This window comes from Pseudonaja textilis, chromosome 1 (genome assembly GCF_049901715.1).
Source record: "Pseudonaja textilis isolate UNSWEBS1 chromosome 1, rPseTex1.2, whole genome shotgun sequence".
Taxonomy (NCBI): Eukaryota; Metazoa; Chordata; class Lepidosauria; order Squamata; family Elapidae; genus Pseudonaja; species Pseudonaja textilis.
The window spans coordinates 44938181-44953438 of record NC_141990.1 but is presented as its reverse complement, the minus strand read 5'-3'; the positions used below and the strand labels follow the sequence as shown (position 1 = coordinate 44953438).

General features: G+C 34.0%; 1 protein-coding gene across 3 annotated transcripts in view; it reads left to right on the top strand.

Moving 5' to 3' along the window:
* UBR2 (ubiquitin protein ligase E3 component n-recognin 2) overlaps positions 1-14191 on the top strand; it is a 70642-nt gene extending 56451 nt beyond the window's left edge. For 2 of the 3 annotated variants that reach the window (XM_026695821.2, XM_026695822.2), the window contains exons 34-47: positions 111-189; positions 1508-1656; positions 1754-1809; positions 2412-2508; positions 5007-5074; positions 5365-5500; positions 6078-6165; positions 7772-7902; positions 8432-8540; positions 9059-9115; positions 10067-10144; positions 10465-10635; positions 11162-11263; positions 11862-14191. In XM_026695821.2, coding sequence (XP_026551606.1) covers positions 111-189; positions 1508-1656; positions 1754-1809; positions 2412-2508; positions 5007-5074; positions 5365-5500; positions 6078-6165; positions 7772-7902; positions 8432-8540; positions 9059-9115; positions 10067-10144; positions 10465-10635; positions 11162-11263; positions 11862-12003 — 1463 coding nt within the window. In that variant the 3' untranslated portion in view covers positions 12004-14191. The remainder of the gene's footprint in view (positions 1-110; positions 190-1507; positions 1657-1753; positions 1810-2411; positions 2509-5006; positions 5075-5364; positions 5501-6077; positions 6166-7771; positions 7903-8431; positions 8541-9058; positions 9116-10066; positions 10145-10464; positions 10636-11161; positions 11264-11861) is intronic. The other variant, XM_087932725.1, reaches the window with a different exon arrangement.
* The last annotated feature ends 1067 nt before the right edge of the window (positions 14192-15258 follow it).

Sequence of the window (15258 nt, the reverse complement as noted above, 5' to 3'; positions counted from 1 at the left end):
TTCTGATCTTCAGGACAGAATTAAAATGCTACCTCATCCTATCTAAAGATTTCAGGCATTATGAATAGTAATGATAATTTATTGTTAAAATAATATATTGTTATTTTTAGATAATCTTCCTTGTAATAACTCAGAAAAAATGGATGAAGCACATCTACCTGAAGGATTCAGGCCAGAGGTTCAACCAAAGTATGTATTGGTTGCATTGATTATTAATTACTAATGTATTCAATATAAGTAGAAGAATTTATTAAATTAGCTTTTCAGGTAATATCATACATATTTGTATTTGTAATTATCCATGTAGTATTCATATCTTATGGAGACAGATATAATGAGGATACTTTGCTCCCTTCCTTTCATTCTGGAATAAAGAATTGTGTCAGAATCAACCTACTTATTATATTTATTTTAGCCTGATACTTTACTTAGGATTTGCTTTATTGTTACAGTATGATTCAGTGGCCAGGCCACAGCATTCAGGGGCAATTAGAACATTCTGTATTTTTGTTTAGGTGTGTTTAAAAAAGAGTTGCTGTGTGTGATTATGTTTATTGGATGGATTGGTTCCAATTATTCATTTTTCTGGCTGATATTTTACCAGCAGAAAAGTTTCTTAATATTTATACCAACTCCCAACTTTGCTCTGAGTGTTGGGAAACCCCATCATAATAGATTTGTAAGCCAAAAAGCATTTTAGAATAATTCTATATTTATAAGCTGCTATGAAAGTATTTTTGATTATATTGCTATTTAAACTCACCATGGGCAAATAGGTGGCAATATAAATTCAATAAATAAATAAATAAATAAAATATAACCAAGTTTACTTGAAATAATGATATGAAATTAGTTCTTTGATATCTGTAAATACGTCACCAAATCAGTAGAATATTTATTCCCCTTTTTGAATGTCAAAAGCCGTGATATATAAATGGGAGTGTCAATGGAAGCATTACCATCGATGGGATCACTGAAATAAAAGAAACTAATGACAAGGCCATTAATGTTAAACATTTCGCCATTTAGTCACTCACAGTTGCCACTAAGTCATGTTCAGCTGTTGGTAACTATATGGACAAATATTTGTGATGTTGGCCTGTGATTGTCTCTTCTGTCTCTTTGATTTCACCCATGCACCTTACTTATTCTTTGCCTTCCCTTTCTTTAACTTTCTTCTCAACTTTGCTTATCTGAGACAGGATGAACTGCTATGTCACTGGTATAATAAATTTTTCTAAACTATCATCCATTCCCATCATATGTTCAACATCAACATATGTCACATTTTGCTTGCTGATCATTGTCTGAAAGGAGTCTTCAATCTTATTTGGTCCAGGAACCATTGATTGTTCCTGCAATATTCTCAGTAACAATAAAAGGGTATATCAGCCCAGCCCACTGAAAGTTTTATTCCTTGCCATTTTGGGCAAGCAAATGAAGCTTAGCTTCTAAATGTCATGTCATAACTGTTGTATGTAATGGTGTCTATTTTCAATTAATTAAGGAGTCCATATTCTGATAGCATCAAAGAAATGCTGAAAACATTTGGTACTGCAACATATAAAGTTGGTCTGAAAGTTCACCCCAATGAAGAAGATCCACGTGTACCTATAATGTGCTGGGGCAGTTGTGCGTTTACAATTCAAGCAATAGGTAATATTTATTTATTAAAATGTTGGCAATCACTGGAGGGTGATCAAGTTTAGATTCTGTGTTCCTCTCATTTAATTATGATTTTTATATTCTGCAGAACAAATTTTAACTGATGAAGAAAAACCATTATTTGGTCAATTGTCTTGCAGACAGGTAAGAGTAACAATTATCATAGCCTAAATTATTGAGGGATAGAAATACAGTATGTGGTGAGGTTATAACACAATTCTAATGTAATATTAGAAAATAGAATTTTATAAGATAAACAGTAAGTTGTGAGGAATACTGTGACATTGTTTCCTCATACCAAAAGGCCCCTATATATTAATTACTGTAGAATTTCAATATGGCCAATAATAATAAATTTCTGCATCTTGTATGTATGTATGTATGTATGTGTTTGTTTATCCGGATCCATCCATCCAGTCCTTATTATTTTACAAATAACTCAAGGCAGTGAACTTACCAAACACACTTTTCTCCTCCTATTTTCACTACAAGAATAACTCCGTGAGGTGGGTTGGGCTAAGAGAGCATGACTGGCCCAAGGTCACCCAGCCAGGTTTCATCGCTAAGGCAGGCCTAGAACTCACAGTTTCCTGATTTCTAGCCTGGTGCCTTCTTGTTCTTTTAATTAATAATTAATAATTAAGTTACTAATTGTTAACAATCCACAAATTTTCATTTTTATTTTATAACAGTATGAAGGAATTAGTTTGGCTATTTGTGTATCATTGTTATTATGTTCTATTTAGGATGACTGTCTTACTTCATTAACACGATTTGCAGCTGCGCAGTGGACAGTTTCTTCACTATTAGCAGTACAGGGTCACTTTTGTATGCTTTTACCATGTAAGTCAACATTATGATTATTTAATTTCAGTTATAAAGACAGACTTTGAGTACATGAAACAGCTTAAGTACTCTTAAATATCATAGGAGACATCAACTGATATCATGTTTCCTCCAAAATATGGTCTACCCCGAAAACAAGTCCGATTTTCACGCCTGTGCCTATATAAGCCCTATCCCCAAAATAAGCATTAGTTAAGCTCCACACACCATCTGGTTTTATGAGGTGGGGTGAGGCGCATGTGTAAAAATCAAGCTAGGATGGGGGGGTGAAGCTGCCCCATGTGCCCCGCACCCATTTATCTTAGGACCGCTGTAGACAGGCTTCCCACGCCCTGATACCTGTCATGCCGGTGCTGTCACTCATGGCAGGAGGCTGCGTGTGCACCACTCCTCACGGCAGGAGGCCGCTCGCAGTCACAGAAGCAGTTGGGCAGCAGTGCAATAGGTGTTGGGGCATGGGAGGCCTGGTTGCGATGGTCTTAAGGTAAGCAGACATCCCTCAAAAATAAGACCTAGTGCTTATTTTGGGCCTTATTTTCAGGGGGAAAACAGTACTTTTGTACAGATTGTTGTTGAAGGGGTTTTGTGTGCATTAAGAGTATATTTCCATATGAGTTGTGTCATTTATCAACATGGAATACAATGAACAGGATATATATCAGATTTAACGTAACTCTGGTGGTGGGTCATGCTCTGTATAGAGTCTTCAATTTGGGGCAAAGTTTGCTTTAAATAATGAGTTTTACTGAAACATTATAATTATTGCTAATAAGAGTACAGATACAGATAATCAGAGTTGGAAGGGACCTTGTAGGTCATCTAGTCCAACCCCTTGCCCAAGCGGGAGACCCTACACCATTTCTGACAAATGGCAATCCAATCTCTTCTTGAAAGTCTCAAGTGATGGAGCTCCCACAACTTCCGAGGGCAAGGTCTTCCATTGGTTGATTGTTCTCACTGTCAGAAAGTTTCTCCTTATTTCCAGGTTAAATCTCTCCTTGTTCAGTTTCCATCCATTATTCCCTGCCTGGCCTACAGGCGCTTTAGAAAATAACTTGACCCCTTCCTCCCTGTGGCAGCCCCTCAAATATTGGAAGACCGCTGTCATGTCTCCCCTGGTCCTTCTCTTTACTAGACTAGCCAAGCCCAGTTCCTGCAACCGTTTGTTGTATATTTTAGCCTCCAGTCCCCTAATCATCCTGGTTGCTCTTCTCTGTACTTTTTCTAGAGTCTCAACATCTTTTTTATAATGTGGTGACTAAAACTGGATGCAGTACTCTAGGTGTGGTCTTACTAAGGCTTTATAGAGTAGTACTTCCCTTGATCTTGAGTAATTCTGCTTGCCCTAGAAGAGATGTGAGATTTAAAAGTTATCCTTCCCAAAGCATATTAAAAGATTTAAATGTTGGTTTTCCTATATTCAGGTAATCTTCAACTTATGACCACAACAGAGCCCAAATTTTCTTTGGCTAAGCGAGATAGTTTTAAGTGAATTTAGCCCCATGTTATTACCTTTCTTGCCACAGTTGTTAAGTGAATCACTGCAGTTCTTAAGTTAGTAACACAGTGGTTAAGCGGATCTGTCAGTAAGTTTTCTAGCATCTTCAGTAGAAGTTTTTCCTACTTTTGGTAGCTAATATTTCTCATTGGAAGTGATAGACTCCAAATTTGACAATGAAAATAATGGATATAATTATTTTCTGTTTCTAAGTTGTGGGCTTTTATCCTGTAAATCAGTAATTTTGTAACCCTCTTTAAAAAAATCTATCAAATATATTCTGAAGTTCATGAAATTTCAAAACCTAGATAAATGACCTAATGGGTTATTTGGGTTCTGTTGTGTTATAAGTACACTAGCTCGATACCCATGCTTCGCTACAAAACTATGTGGTTGGGCTTAGTTTTGGGGGAGAAACATAAGGGGGAAAATTATGCCTTTGTCTACCAACATCCATTGGTATTCATCTGGCTACTGTCCAGTCAGTGTGTGAGAGAGTTGAGAGCTGTTTGGAAACTGAAGCAATATTTGCCGTGTGAGCAAGAAGAAGACAGCAAGCGGTCTGGGCATGGCTTAGCTCAATTGTTCTGTACTAAATCTGCTTGGTGCTCTGAAACTGAAACTTCTCTGCTTGCGTTTTGCATTTGGAACAGATTTCTTTTGAGTTGGGGAAGGGGAGTAGAACTCCTTAGCATCAGAGCGTGTTAATAATAATATAAGAAATACTAAAGCTCTGATGGTCATTTCAAAAAAATCCTTTCTTAGTGAGCTAGGAAGTGAGCTAGCTACCTAGAAGCAAAGAGAAACATTGTGCCAAATTTCAAGTTTGTAGGCTTTACAGCTCTGGAGATTTTGTGATGATGCGTGAGTGGTATTTCACTTTTACATATATAAATTGAATGCTTCTGTATCAAATTCCTTGTGTATCTAATCACACTTGGCAAAGTAAAGTAAAGTTAAAGTTATTAACTTTTTTTTATATATTTTAAATATCCAGCACTGGTGCCTTATGAAAAAAGTGGAAATCTTCCATGCATTCTTGATATCGACATGTTTCATTTATTGGTAAGTGATTAAAAATCCTAATAGCACTGCTGCAGAAAATAGGATTAGCAAGATGTTTTGCTAAATATAAATTCATTTAACGAATTATTTTATTAAGCATACAGTTCACAAACATTTTTCAAGGTAGATCACCATTTATATATGATCCAGAGTGGAGTCTCAAATTTCCTTTTTTTTTGGTAGTATCAATTCAAAACTGTTCCCACTATGCTTAATGTCAAGGAGGTTTGTCTTGCAAATATATACTTATTTTCCCTTTCATCACTTACTATTTTCTCCTTTATCTGCAGGTATGCTTGGTATTCTCTTTCCCTGCTGTACACTGTCAGGACTTTTCCGGAGTCAGTCTTGGTACAGGAGATATTCATATCTTCCACCTTGTCACTATGGCACATATTGTGCAAATAATACTTACCTCATCCACAGGTAAAGCATATTGTCTAGGCTATGCTGAATTTTGTGTAGGAAAATTAGGATTACAGTGACTTTAATGGAAAATTTACATGGAAGTCTGGCTTAGGTTTTATTTTAGGACAGCTGAATACTTCTGAACAAAGGAAATACTGATCATGCAATGCAATGATATATTGATGTATATTATACATCTATACAAAATTGAGAGTTGAGGTCAGGTGTGGGTTTCTACCGGTTCTGTCCACCTCTGTAGAACCAGTGGCTCTGAAGAGCAGCAGAACCAGTTCTATGTCTGCTGATGTTTTTGCCCACCGACCCACCCTGGCTCTTACCTGATCTTTCAACTTCAGCTACCGAATGAGCCACAGCTGCAGTTAAAAAAACAAGAAAAGAGGGCTGTTTCAAAGGCTGCTTCTCAGCAGGCAGCGTGCTAATGATGATTTATGATGATTTACTGGCGCTTGGCTCACAACGGGCAGAGAAGCTCGTAAATCCCGAACCAGTAGTTAACCCTTTCGATCCCACCCTGGTTGAGGTTTACTTAGAGCAGTTTGTTAAGCTAGTTTACATTTTGTGTTTGCTTTTTCAGAAGAAAATGGCATGGACCAAGAAAACTCTACTATTGAAGAAGATGCTGTTCTTGCTTTGCATAAGCACATTGGCCAGTGTGTGGGCAGGTAAAACAGATTGCTTAAATCCTAGCTTTTTCTATGTATTGTTTTCTTTCTCTTGTCTTGTGGTTCTCAAATTATCTTAAAGAGTGCAAGCAGATTCTTACAGATTAGCAGTGTTGCAGGTATTTTAGTTCTAGATTATTTGGAATTTAAAGATCAAAGAAAATTGCTTGAACATATTTGATATTACTGGAAGGTAGCGTTGAATAACTATGCTGTAAATTTGGTTCTTATGGAACCAGATTTAGGCTGATATATTTTGGAGCAAGTAGTGTTTCCAAGTGTCTTTAAAAACTAGTTTAAGCATTTATGTGATAGGAAAAAAATTATCCAAATAAAAATGCTAAATTTTGTATATTATAATGAATCAGCTGCTTGTTGTTTTCAGTGTACTTGAAACAATAACATTGTTCTGCTGTGGAATTACAAAAGGAGAACAGGAGTTAGTACCTTTATTTCAGAACTAGTAAAATGGGAATGGCTACCGAACTTGGAAGATTGTTATCTGATTGTTTAGATTCTCAATCTATCCCATTGCCAATCATTTTTAATACAAGTTTTGTATGGAAAGAAGACAGCAGAGAGAGAAATATTTCCTCTTATTTTGCCCCCTTTACATTAACGGCTATGATTCTAAACTAATCAAATAAAGCAGAGGGACAAGACTTGCGCTGCCTGTGTATTTGTATTTAAAGTAGAATCACTAGCTCTCATTCTAAGTGTTAATGTACAAATTATAAGAAACTCAGCCTACTTACCCATTTTATTTGGGAAATTAATTTTATCTATATAAATTTATTCTAGATTGTTTTACTACTCCGTTACCTGAATGGTTGAATAAATGTCCAGCAGGTGGCAATACCTAGCCAAATTTGACTGATTGGAAAAAAAACTAATTAGGTTTGAACTTAGTATATTTATAAAAGAATACCAGAAAATTGAATCTTCCTCAGTTCCACAATGCAGAAGTATATAAGTAATAATTAGATTTATTCAAGCACTCAAGTGAGATGGTATTTATGGGATAAAAAGCAGAGTAGTTCTTTATAAGATTAACTTTAGAAGATAACAAATGATTGTCTTCTTATTGTTGGAAGAATATAATGCACAATGTTTTCTCAAAAAATATAGGAATTGAATGTCCATATTTGATAAATATTAAGATTTTCCATAGTTATGTCCATATGATGCTTTATCATGATCCTTGTTTAATATTGTACCTTGATACAAAGATATAATTCAGGTGGCGCTTAGAAGTCATGAAATAGCACTTTGCTAGTCTGGCTATCTTGATTAAAAAGCTTAGACAGAAGCTTCTAACTGCAGTGTGTGTGTCAAAGAAACATTTTCTGTGTCAAAGAAACATTCACATCCACATGCAGTTCTGTTGTCATATAAATGATTTCATGTATATATACATTTCTTACCCACAAACGGTTTTGACTTTGTAGTTATAAGATAGCAAAATAGTTTTTTAAAAACAGGCTCCACATTTTTTTAAAAAATCCCGTATTTTCCTTTTAGCTGCTAGAGTCAAATGTAGATTAAATGCATAATTTTTAAACCTGAAATTTTCTTCGTTGAAAAGCAAAAAATTTTTTATTTCTAGTGCGTTGAAAGAAATTTCTTCTGGATGGCACCTATGGAAAAGTATAAAAACTGGGATCATGCCTTTTCTGAGGTGCTCTGCTATGTTCTTCCACTATTTAAATGGAGTTCCCATACCATCAGAATTGAAAGGTAATGTTTAGTTGGCTATATTGGTTTGAATCCTAATAATGCTTTCTGAATAGAATAGCTTCAAATTATTCAAATGAAGAAATGCAAACATCCATTTGCCCTGCCTCAGTGTCCAGCCTTCTGAAATAGATTTTCAGTGTACAGATGTCTAGTTAGGGTAACTATTGAAACATGTAATTCACTTGAAAACTGCTTTGGACCAGCGATACATTCTTAGTACAACTCACCTCACAGGGTTGTTGTTGTGGAGAAACTAGATGGAGGAAGGAGTATATTTGCCATCTTGAAATGTTTATAAAAATAATCAAAACAGCATTTAAAAATAGAATACAAATGATGTGAGTATGAATACATTTTCTGCCTTAATTTAACAAGTAGGGGAACTAAAGTAAACTGTGTGTTTCCACCATTCTTTGTTGTGATTTATGCATATAATTATTGTGAGTTATTTAGCATGTAACAATAGAATTCTTTGAAAATATATCAATATTAATTATAGCTAATTATAAATATACTTTTTTATGTACAGCCAATGGGGCAAACCAATTTGAATACTTATGTAGCTATCTCTCCTTGCCAAGCAACCTAATTTGCCTTTTTCAAGAGAACAGCAAAATTACAAATACATTAATAGAAAGGTAGGAACAATATATTATCCATTTAAATACACAAATGTCTATTTAAAAATACAAATCTTGCATGTTGTTTATGAAGTACACTTTTAAAGGGGAAAACCAAGCAATAGCAGTGCATTTAATTGGGGGGGAAATTAACAATAAAAAATTCTTGTGAACTGATGTGCTAGGTCATAAATGTATAGTATATCCTTTCAGATACTTGATCAGTCATTAGAAACTTACTCATCATCAGTATTTACCATTTGATGATTTGGAGAGGATCTGGATGGGGACTATATAACTATATGTTTTCACAAATATAACTATATGTTTTCACAAATCAAATAAATAAATGATTCTGCTATGTTATTTTCACTGAAATAAAATAATTTCCCCTTTTAAGAATACTTGTATTATACTGGATTATATTGATAATTGCTTACCTATGTGTGTGTGTTGTAGATTAAGGAAAGCAAAGTACATGATTCTTCAATTATTTCAGAGGAAATAAAAATGTTTCTTTCACCCTTTCTTTAAAGCTGGTGTAATAACAGTGAAGTAAAAAGATACCTGCAAGGTCAGCGACAAGCCATAAGGTGAGGATTTCTTAACTACTGAAGTTTCTGTGACAGTTGAAAAAGAGGAACACAAAGCTTGTAGTTATCAGTAATCAGTACAGATAGTCCTTGACTGACAACAGTTCACTTAGTGACTGTTTGAAATTACAACAGCACTGAAAAAAGTGACTTCTGACCACTTTTCACACTTACGACCATTTCAGCATCCTGATGGTCATGTGATTAAAATTCAGACGCCTGGCAACTGACTCGTATTTATGACGGTTACAGTGACCTGGGCTCATGTAATCCCTTTTGCAAGCTTCTGACAAGAAAAGTCAATGGGGAAGCTGAAGTCATTTAGCAACCATGTTACTAATTTAGCAACGGTGGCAAGAAAAGTTGTAAAAAATCTCATTTAGCAACAGAAATTTTGGGCTCAGAGAGAGAGAGAGCCAGAGAGAGGGGTGGAGAAGAGAGAAAGAGAGAGATAAAGAAATGCTGCATTTATGTATATCTAAATATTGGTAGAAAGATACTTAATGAATAGATTACAAGAGTTTAAACAATATTTATTGAAAAATGATAGCTAAACACTGAACAACTAAACTGAACAACTGAAACACTAAACACTACTTCTCTCTTTTGTTACTCTTTCATTATGTTATGATGTAATTATACTTAGAGCCAAACTAGATGTTTTGTTTAGAAGTAGCATCTTAACATTTGTAATATGGACTATGGTCAAAATGGGGCATGGGTGGGAATGCATCTGTTTTATATAACAGAATTGTTTGTTATAAAATGTTACTATATTACCTTACTAACATAGGTAATACTGTCATATGTTTTAAACATTTTTCTCAGGTAAAGCTACTGTACAGCTAATAGTTAATTCAATTTTCTGTAATAGATCAAACTATTTATATACTGAGCTTCATAAACAGTTTTTATTTTTGTATGACATACTTTGCATTTATATAATTTCAGCTATCCACGAGAGTCTAATAAATTAATAGAACTTCCAGAAGATTACAGCTGCCTAATCAATCAAGCATCTAACTTTTCGTAAGTCAAGCAGATAGCATGAGGTGTTTTCTGACCCTCCAGTTTCTACTACTTTTCTCTTATTTGTTGCTCTGTTCTCTGTTCTCTTTTCCACATTCTGCATTCCATATCACTCAACCAGAAACAAATTTTGTGGGTGGGGGTAACACAATGAGGTTACAAGAGGGAGAAAATGTGGAGTAATTTCTGTTCTAGCAGTGCATTTTTACTTAAAATACTTTGAATCCAAGCCATAGTCTTTTAACTGAAGAATGTATATTTAGTACATCATGATAGCTAATGTTTCATTATATTAACCAAATGTTTTATTTCTTTCAAAGGTGTCCAAAGTCAGGCGGTGATAAAAGTAGAGCACCAACATTATGCCTTGTCTGTGGAACTATGTTGTGTTCTCAGAGTTACTGTTGTCAAACAGAGCTAGAGGGAGAAGATGTAGGAGCATGTACTGCACATACATATACATGTGGCTCTGGAGTCGGAATCTTCCTCAGGTAAACATATGGTTTTAAATTTGCATTTGGTCAATTTTGCTAAATTATCACACTGTATGAAAAGAATAAAAAATGACAAAAGATTCAGCACCAACATCAGTTTATTTCTCACATGGCTGTCCATCTCATTATGACACTTAATAACAGCTAAAAACAATAACAAATAACATAACCATCTTGTAGACTTCCATGCCCAGGAATTTAACCAAGTCTTTAAAGCCTTGCATATGGCCAGCAGGATTGGGACCAATCTGATCTCTAGAGAAATGTTGTTCCAAAGGAGATGCACACTATGGAAATATATCTTGGATCTCATAAAACATCCCTATTTAATTGACAGAACACATAGTACCACCCTGAAGGCTCTGATAGGATGGGTAAAAGTAATCAGAGAGAGAAGTCTGAAAGGTCTCGTTACTCCTATTTACTCTGATATAGTAAATTCTAGTCTCTAGTTGATGGAATAATTTATTGGACAATATTAGGAGATTGGATACCAGCGTTATTCTGTCTTTTTTTTCCCCAGAGTGCGTGAATGTCAAGTGCTATTTCTAGCTGGAAAAACAAAAGGTTGTTTCTATGCTCCTCCCTATTTAGATGACTATGGAGAGACTGATCAGGGGCTCAGGTAGTTTTTCAACATTTGCTTTTGATGTGAAGACTGATACTATATGCACATTTCATCCACCCTGCTTGAGAATTTTTCCAAAAATGAAGAAATGAGCTGCATAAATGGACTATTTTTGTTGCCATAATCAAAATAGCTAATGTACTCATATCTGTATGTCCAGTATTTAATTGCAAATTTGAAAGAAACAAAATACTTTAAAAAGCAGGATAAATCTAACAATAATAATTATAATAATGTTAAAGACATGGAGCTGAATGTCTATGGGGTAATTATGTCAGAGTAAAACTTGTTCTGTTTTTATAAAATGGGCTTGCATATCAAAACCCAAAAGGCATTGCTTAATACATAAATTGAAGTATTTGAGTAGGCGAAAGCTTAATAGAAACTTTTAGTTTACTTGACTCTTTTCACTCATAGTAGCAATCTCAGGTGAGAATAAAATCCATATGCAACTAGGTCATTATAAGCATTTATATTTCGAGCTGCAGTATTTCTATGTGTATATGGGCTATTAGGAGAAAATTCATACATATCAAATTTCATAATATAATTTCATATTCTTAATTTATATGTTTCTTTTTCTTCCCTTTTCTAGGCGTGGAAATCCTTTACATCTCTGCAGAGAAAGATTTAAAAAGATTCAAAAACTCTGGCAACAACACAGTATCACAGAGGAAATAGGACATGCACAAGAAGCAAATCAAACTTTAGTAGGCATTGACTGGCAGCATTTATAACTTATTTTCTGCGTTTTAGAACTGAATAATTCTTTTGTAATCCATCATAGTACATCAAGCAAAAAAGAATTAGGAAACAAAGGATGGAAAATAATAAAGAGAAGAATTATTATTTTTTTCATTTTTGTTTTATACATTTATTGGTTACCATAACCATATAACTTTTCTGTGTAGCATATTTAATTAATAATATTATTTGCACTGAGCTTCCCTCACAATCTCTGTTGATTTCTCTAACTTGGCTGAGTGAATTTTACAAAGTTATACTAGGCATCTGTTGAAACTTCCTTTGATAACTGACGGAGGAGGAAATATTTGGCTGAAATAGCATCTTGATCAAGCACAATGCTAAAGCAGTGTGGTCTCCTTTTTGTAGTAAATCTGAGCCATTTTGCATTTTAGTACTTAAACTATTCTATACTTGGAATTAGCTGAAAACAGGTGCAAAAAATATAGCAATGGATATATTTACAAGAGTGCTAAATTACACTCATATTGAAAATGACTTTATAATCTACAGTCTTGCATGGCTCCTCAGCATTAGTCCTTTTAACTAAGAGAACACTTCATAAGGGAAACTAATTATTTTGTTGAAGTCATGCACACTTTAGGAGTATTTTGTGTGGATTGTGATATTGACTTAGTAAGCAAGGACTGTTTTCCACAATATGATTGGTAGAGTTTGATATTACTTTTTCTTCTTCTTAGAATGTAAGATAGCAACTTCATCCCTTGGAGGAGTCATGTAAATCTTGATTTGATCTCAAATTGAAGAAGCTGAGAATAATTTTTAAAAAAATATTTACTCCAGTTTTCAAGATTCTGGATATATTAGCCTTTTTACAATTCTTATGATGGAATAGAGGAACCCAGTATCTGTGGGGGTCCAGTTGCAAAACTTAATACTAATTTCCTACGCAGGCACCAACGAACACATGAATTTGCACTTGGCTGGCATTCAGTAGAGAAGTTTGTCTATAGTATACTTTATAAGTATATTGAAAACTGCACAGATTTTGCACATGAGTGCCTGAAGGCAGTGAATTTTCTAAAAACTACTTTCTGGAGAGTTGTCATCTATTCTTTAAAATACAATTTTTTTAAAAAATGTCTTTATTACATAATCATAATCTGTAAACTTATCTAATACTGATAAAGTAGGAAAGTGTTATCACCAATGCACTGCTGAAAAGCCATCCTTTTAACATGCATTTTCATGTTATTGTAATTTTTTTTTTTAACCAATGTGAGGCATCACTATATGCTGTCTTTTCAGAATAGTTGCTATTAGTATATCAGACACATACAAAGTTAGATGAATTTGACTGCCTTTTATTAGGGTGAAATTGAGCAGCCTGATTACAGTCTTCCTAATGCATTAGTAGTAACCAAGCCTCTTTTTCCTGTATATGTTGAGTATCTGGCAGTAGTCTTCATTTTCCTTCTTCCTTTAGGTTGTAGATATTTGGTGTGGCTGATACATTTAATTTGATAATTCTGCTCTAACACAATTCATTTAATATAAAATTTGCTTTAAAATATACACAGTAACAATGCATTCAATTCTGTGGAGTTCACCCCTCCCCCTTGTGACTGCATAGATAAATCAGAAAGAAGAATGAAAAAAACTTCTGCTTTTTAAAAATGAGAATTGTACAAAATAAATATTAGGAGAAATGCCCCCTCCAGGTACTACAGATGAGATGAAGGCTAAATAGGTTGATGGTTTTAAGCTCATGACGCATAAAGTGTGTAAATTTGTCCTGGTTCTTAGCAAGGTTGCTCCTTCAATTCTTTGTTTTTCTTTCAGCATGTATTTATGTTAATTATAGAAATATTTATATAACAAGCTTTCACTATCAGGGAATTCATACCTGCAATGAATGACTTTCATATCTGTGAACAACTTGTAAAAATTACACTGTATCATATGTATAAATATAAGAATAAATGCTTTAGGTGTTGTTGATATTTAATTAATGCTTGAATCTTGCTCACTTTTTGAAGAGACTGTTCTGTTGAAGACTTTAATTGCTAACTTGTTAAAAATGCCTTGGATATATAGCATCTCTGGTTCCCATTTTAAAAAAAGGTTTTAAATATTGCAGTCAGCCACATCATTCTACTATCCTTCTCAGGGTTGAGCTGAAACAATTCAACATTAATAAAATTAGTACCTCAGAAGTTACTTTTAAGTAGTTTTTGTGACTGTATCACATGATTATAAATATCTAAAAATAACTTCAATAATTTAATTAATTTAACAATATTTTTTACATTTTCCAACATTATTCCTGAACAATCTTATTTTTTTCTGCAATTTCTTCAATATGACTCAGGTATGGAAAGATTATTTTGTGGGATAATCTTTCAGCTCTAGAAATCAGGCAATGGCAAACCACTTCTAAAATGTTGCCAAGAAAACTGCAGGGATTTCTCCAGGTAGTCGCCAAGAGTCAACATTGACTTGAAGTGACCAAAAAAGAAAAGAAAAAAAGAAAGAAAGAAAGAAGAGAACATCTAAATCTCTGATAACTGAAACATGAGAAAAGTTTATATTTTAGTATTTCTGGAATACTTTTTAAAAATTGCTTTATCTTTTATGTTCTGGATTATTAATTCAGCAAGAGAATACCATATGCTTCTGTAGCCTTCTTTTGCTCCAGCTAAGCAGTGTATGCGTAAAGAAGCAACTGTTGTCAAGCTTTAGGTGCTCAGATCAGAAGAATGTGTGAAGGTTAATCTTGTAAATTGTATTAAGGTTACTTAGGAATAATTAGCTCTGATGAAGCTGTGTATATTTTCCACTCCTGGAATGTTTCATCAAGTATTGATGTCTTAGAAAAAGAGGAAAATTACTTGCTTTCCTTAGTATCACATTTCTAAAGTTAAGCAGAAATAGAATTGCTACACAACTTAACAGGATAAATATTAGCATACAATAAACTATTGTACAAATTCCCCACAAGATATGCTTTTTACAATCACAAATTGTTCGTACTTTCGGCATTGGCATAATTTTTGAAGTTGATATGGATACTTGAAAAAAGTTGGGCTGCCTAAGGGAATAGTTGAGAGGTGCTAAAAGCATTTCTTCCAAATAATTTTCAAGGATGCAGAGTCTTTCTGCTTTTACTGCTCTACCATATTTTTTCACTATTTCGTGTAATAAGAAATTTAAATTGTACATGACCTCAAGTCCTTTGTCAGAAAAGAGTAGTGGTAATCAAATAGTCTTACAATTTTTTGTAATAG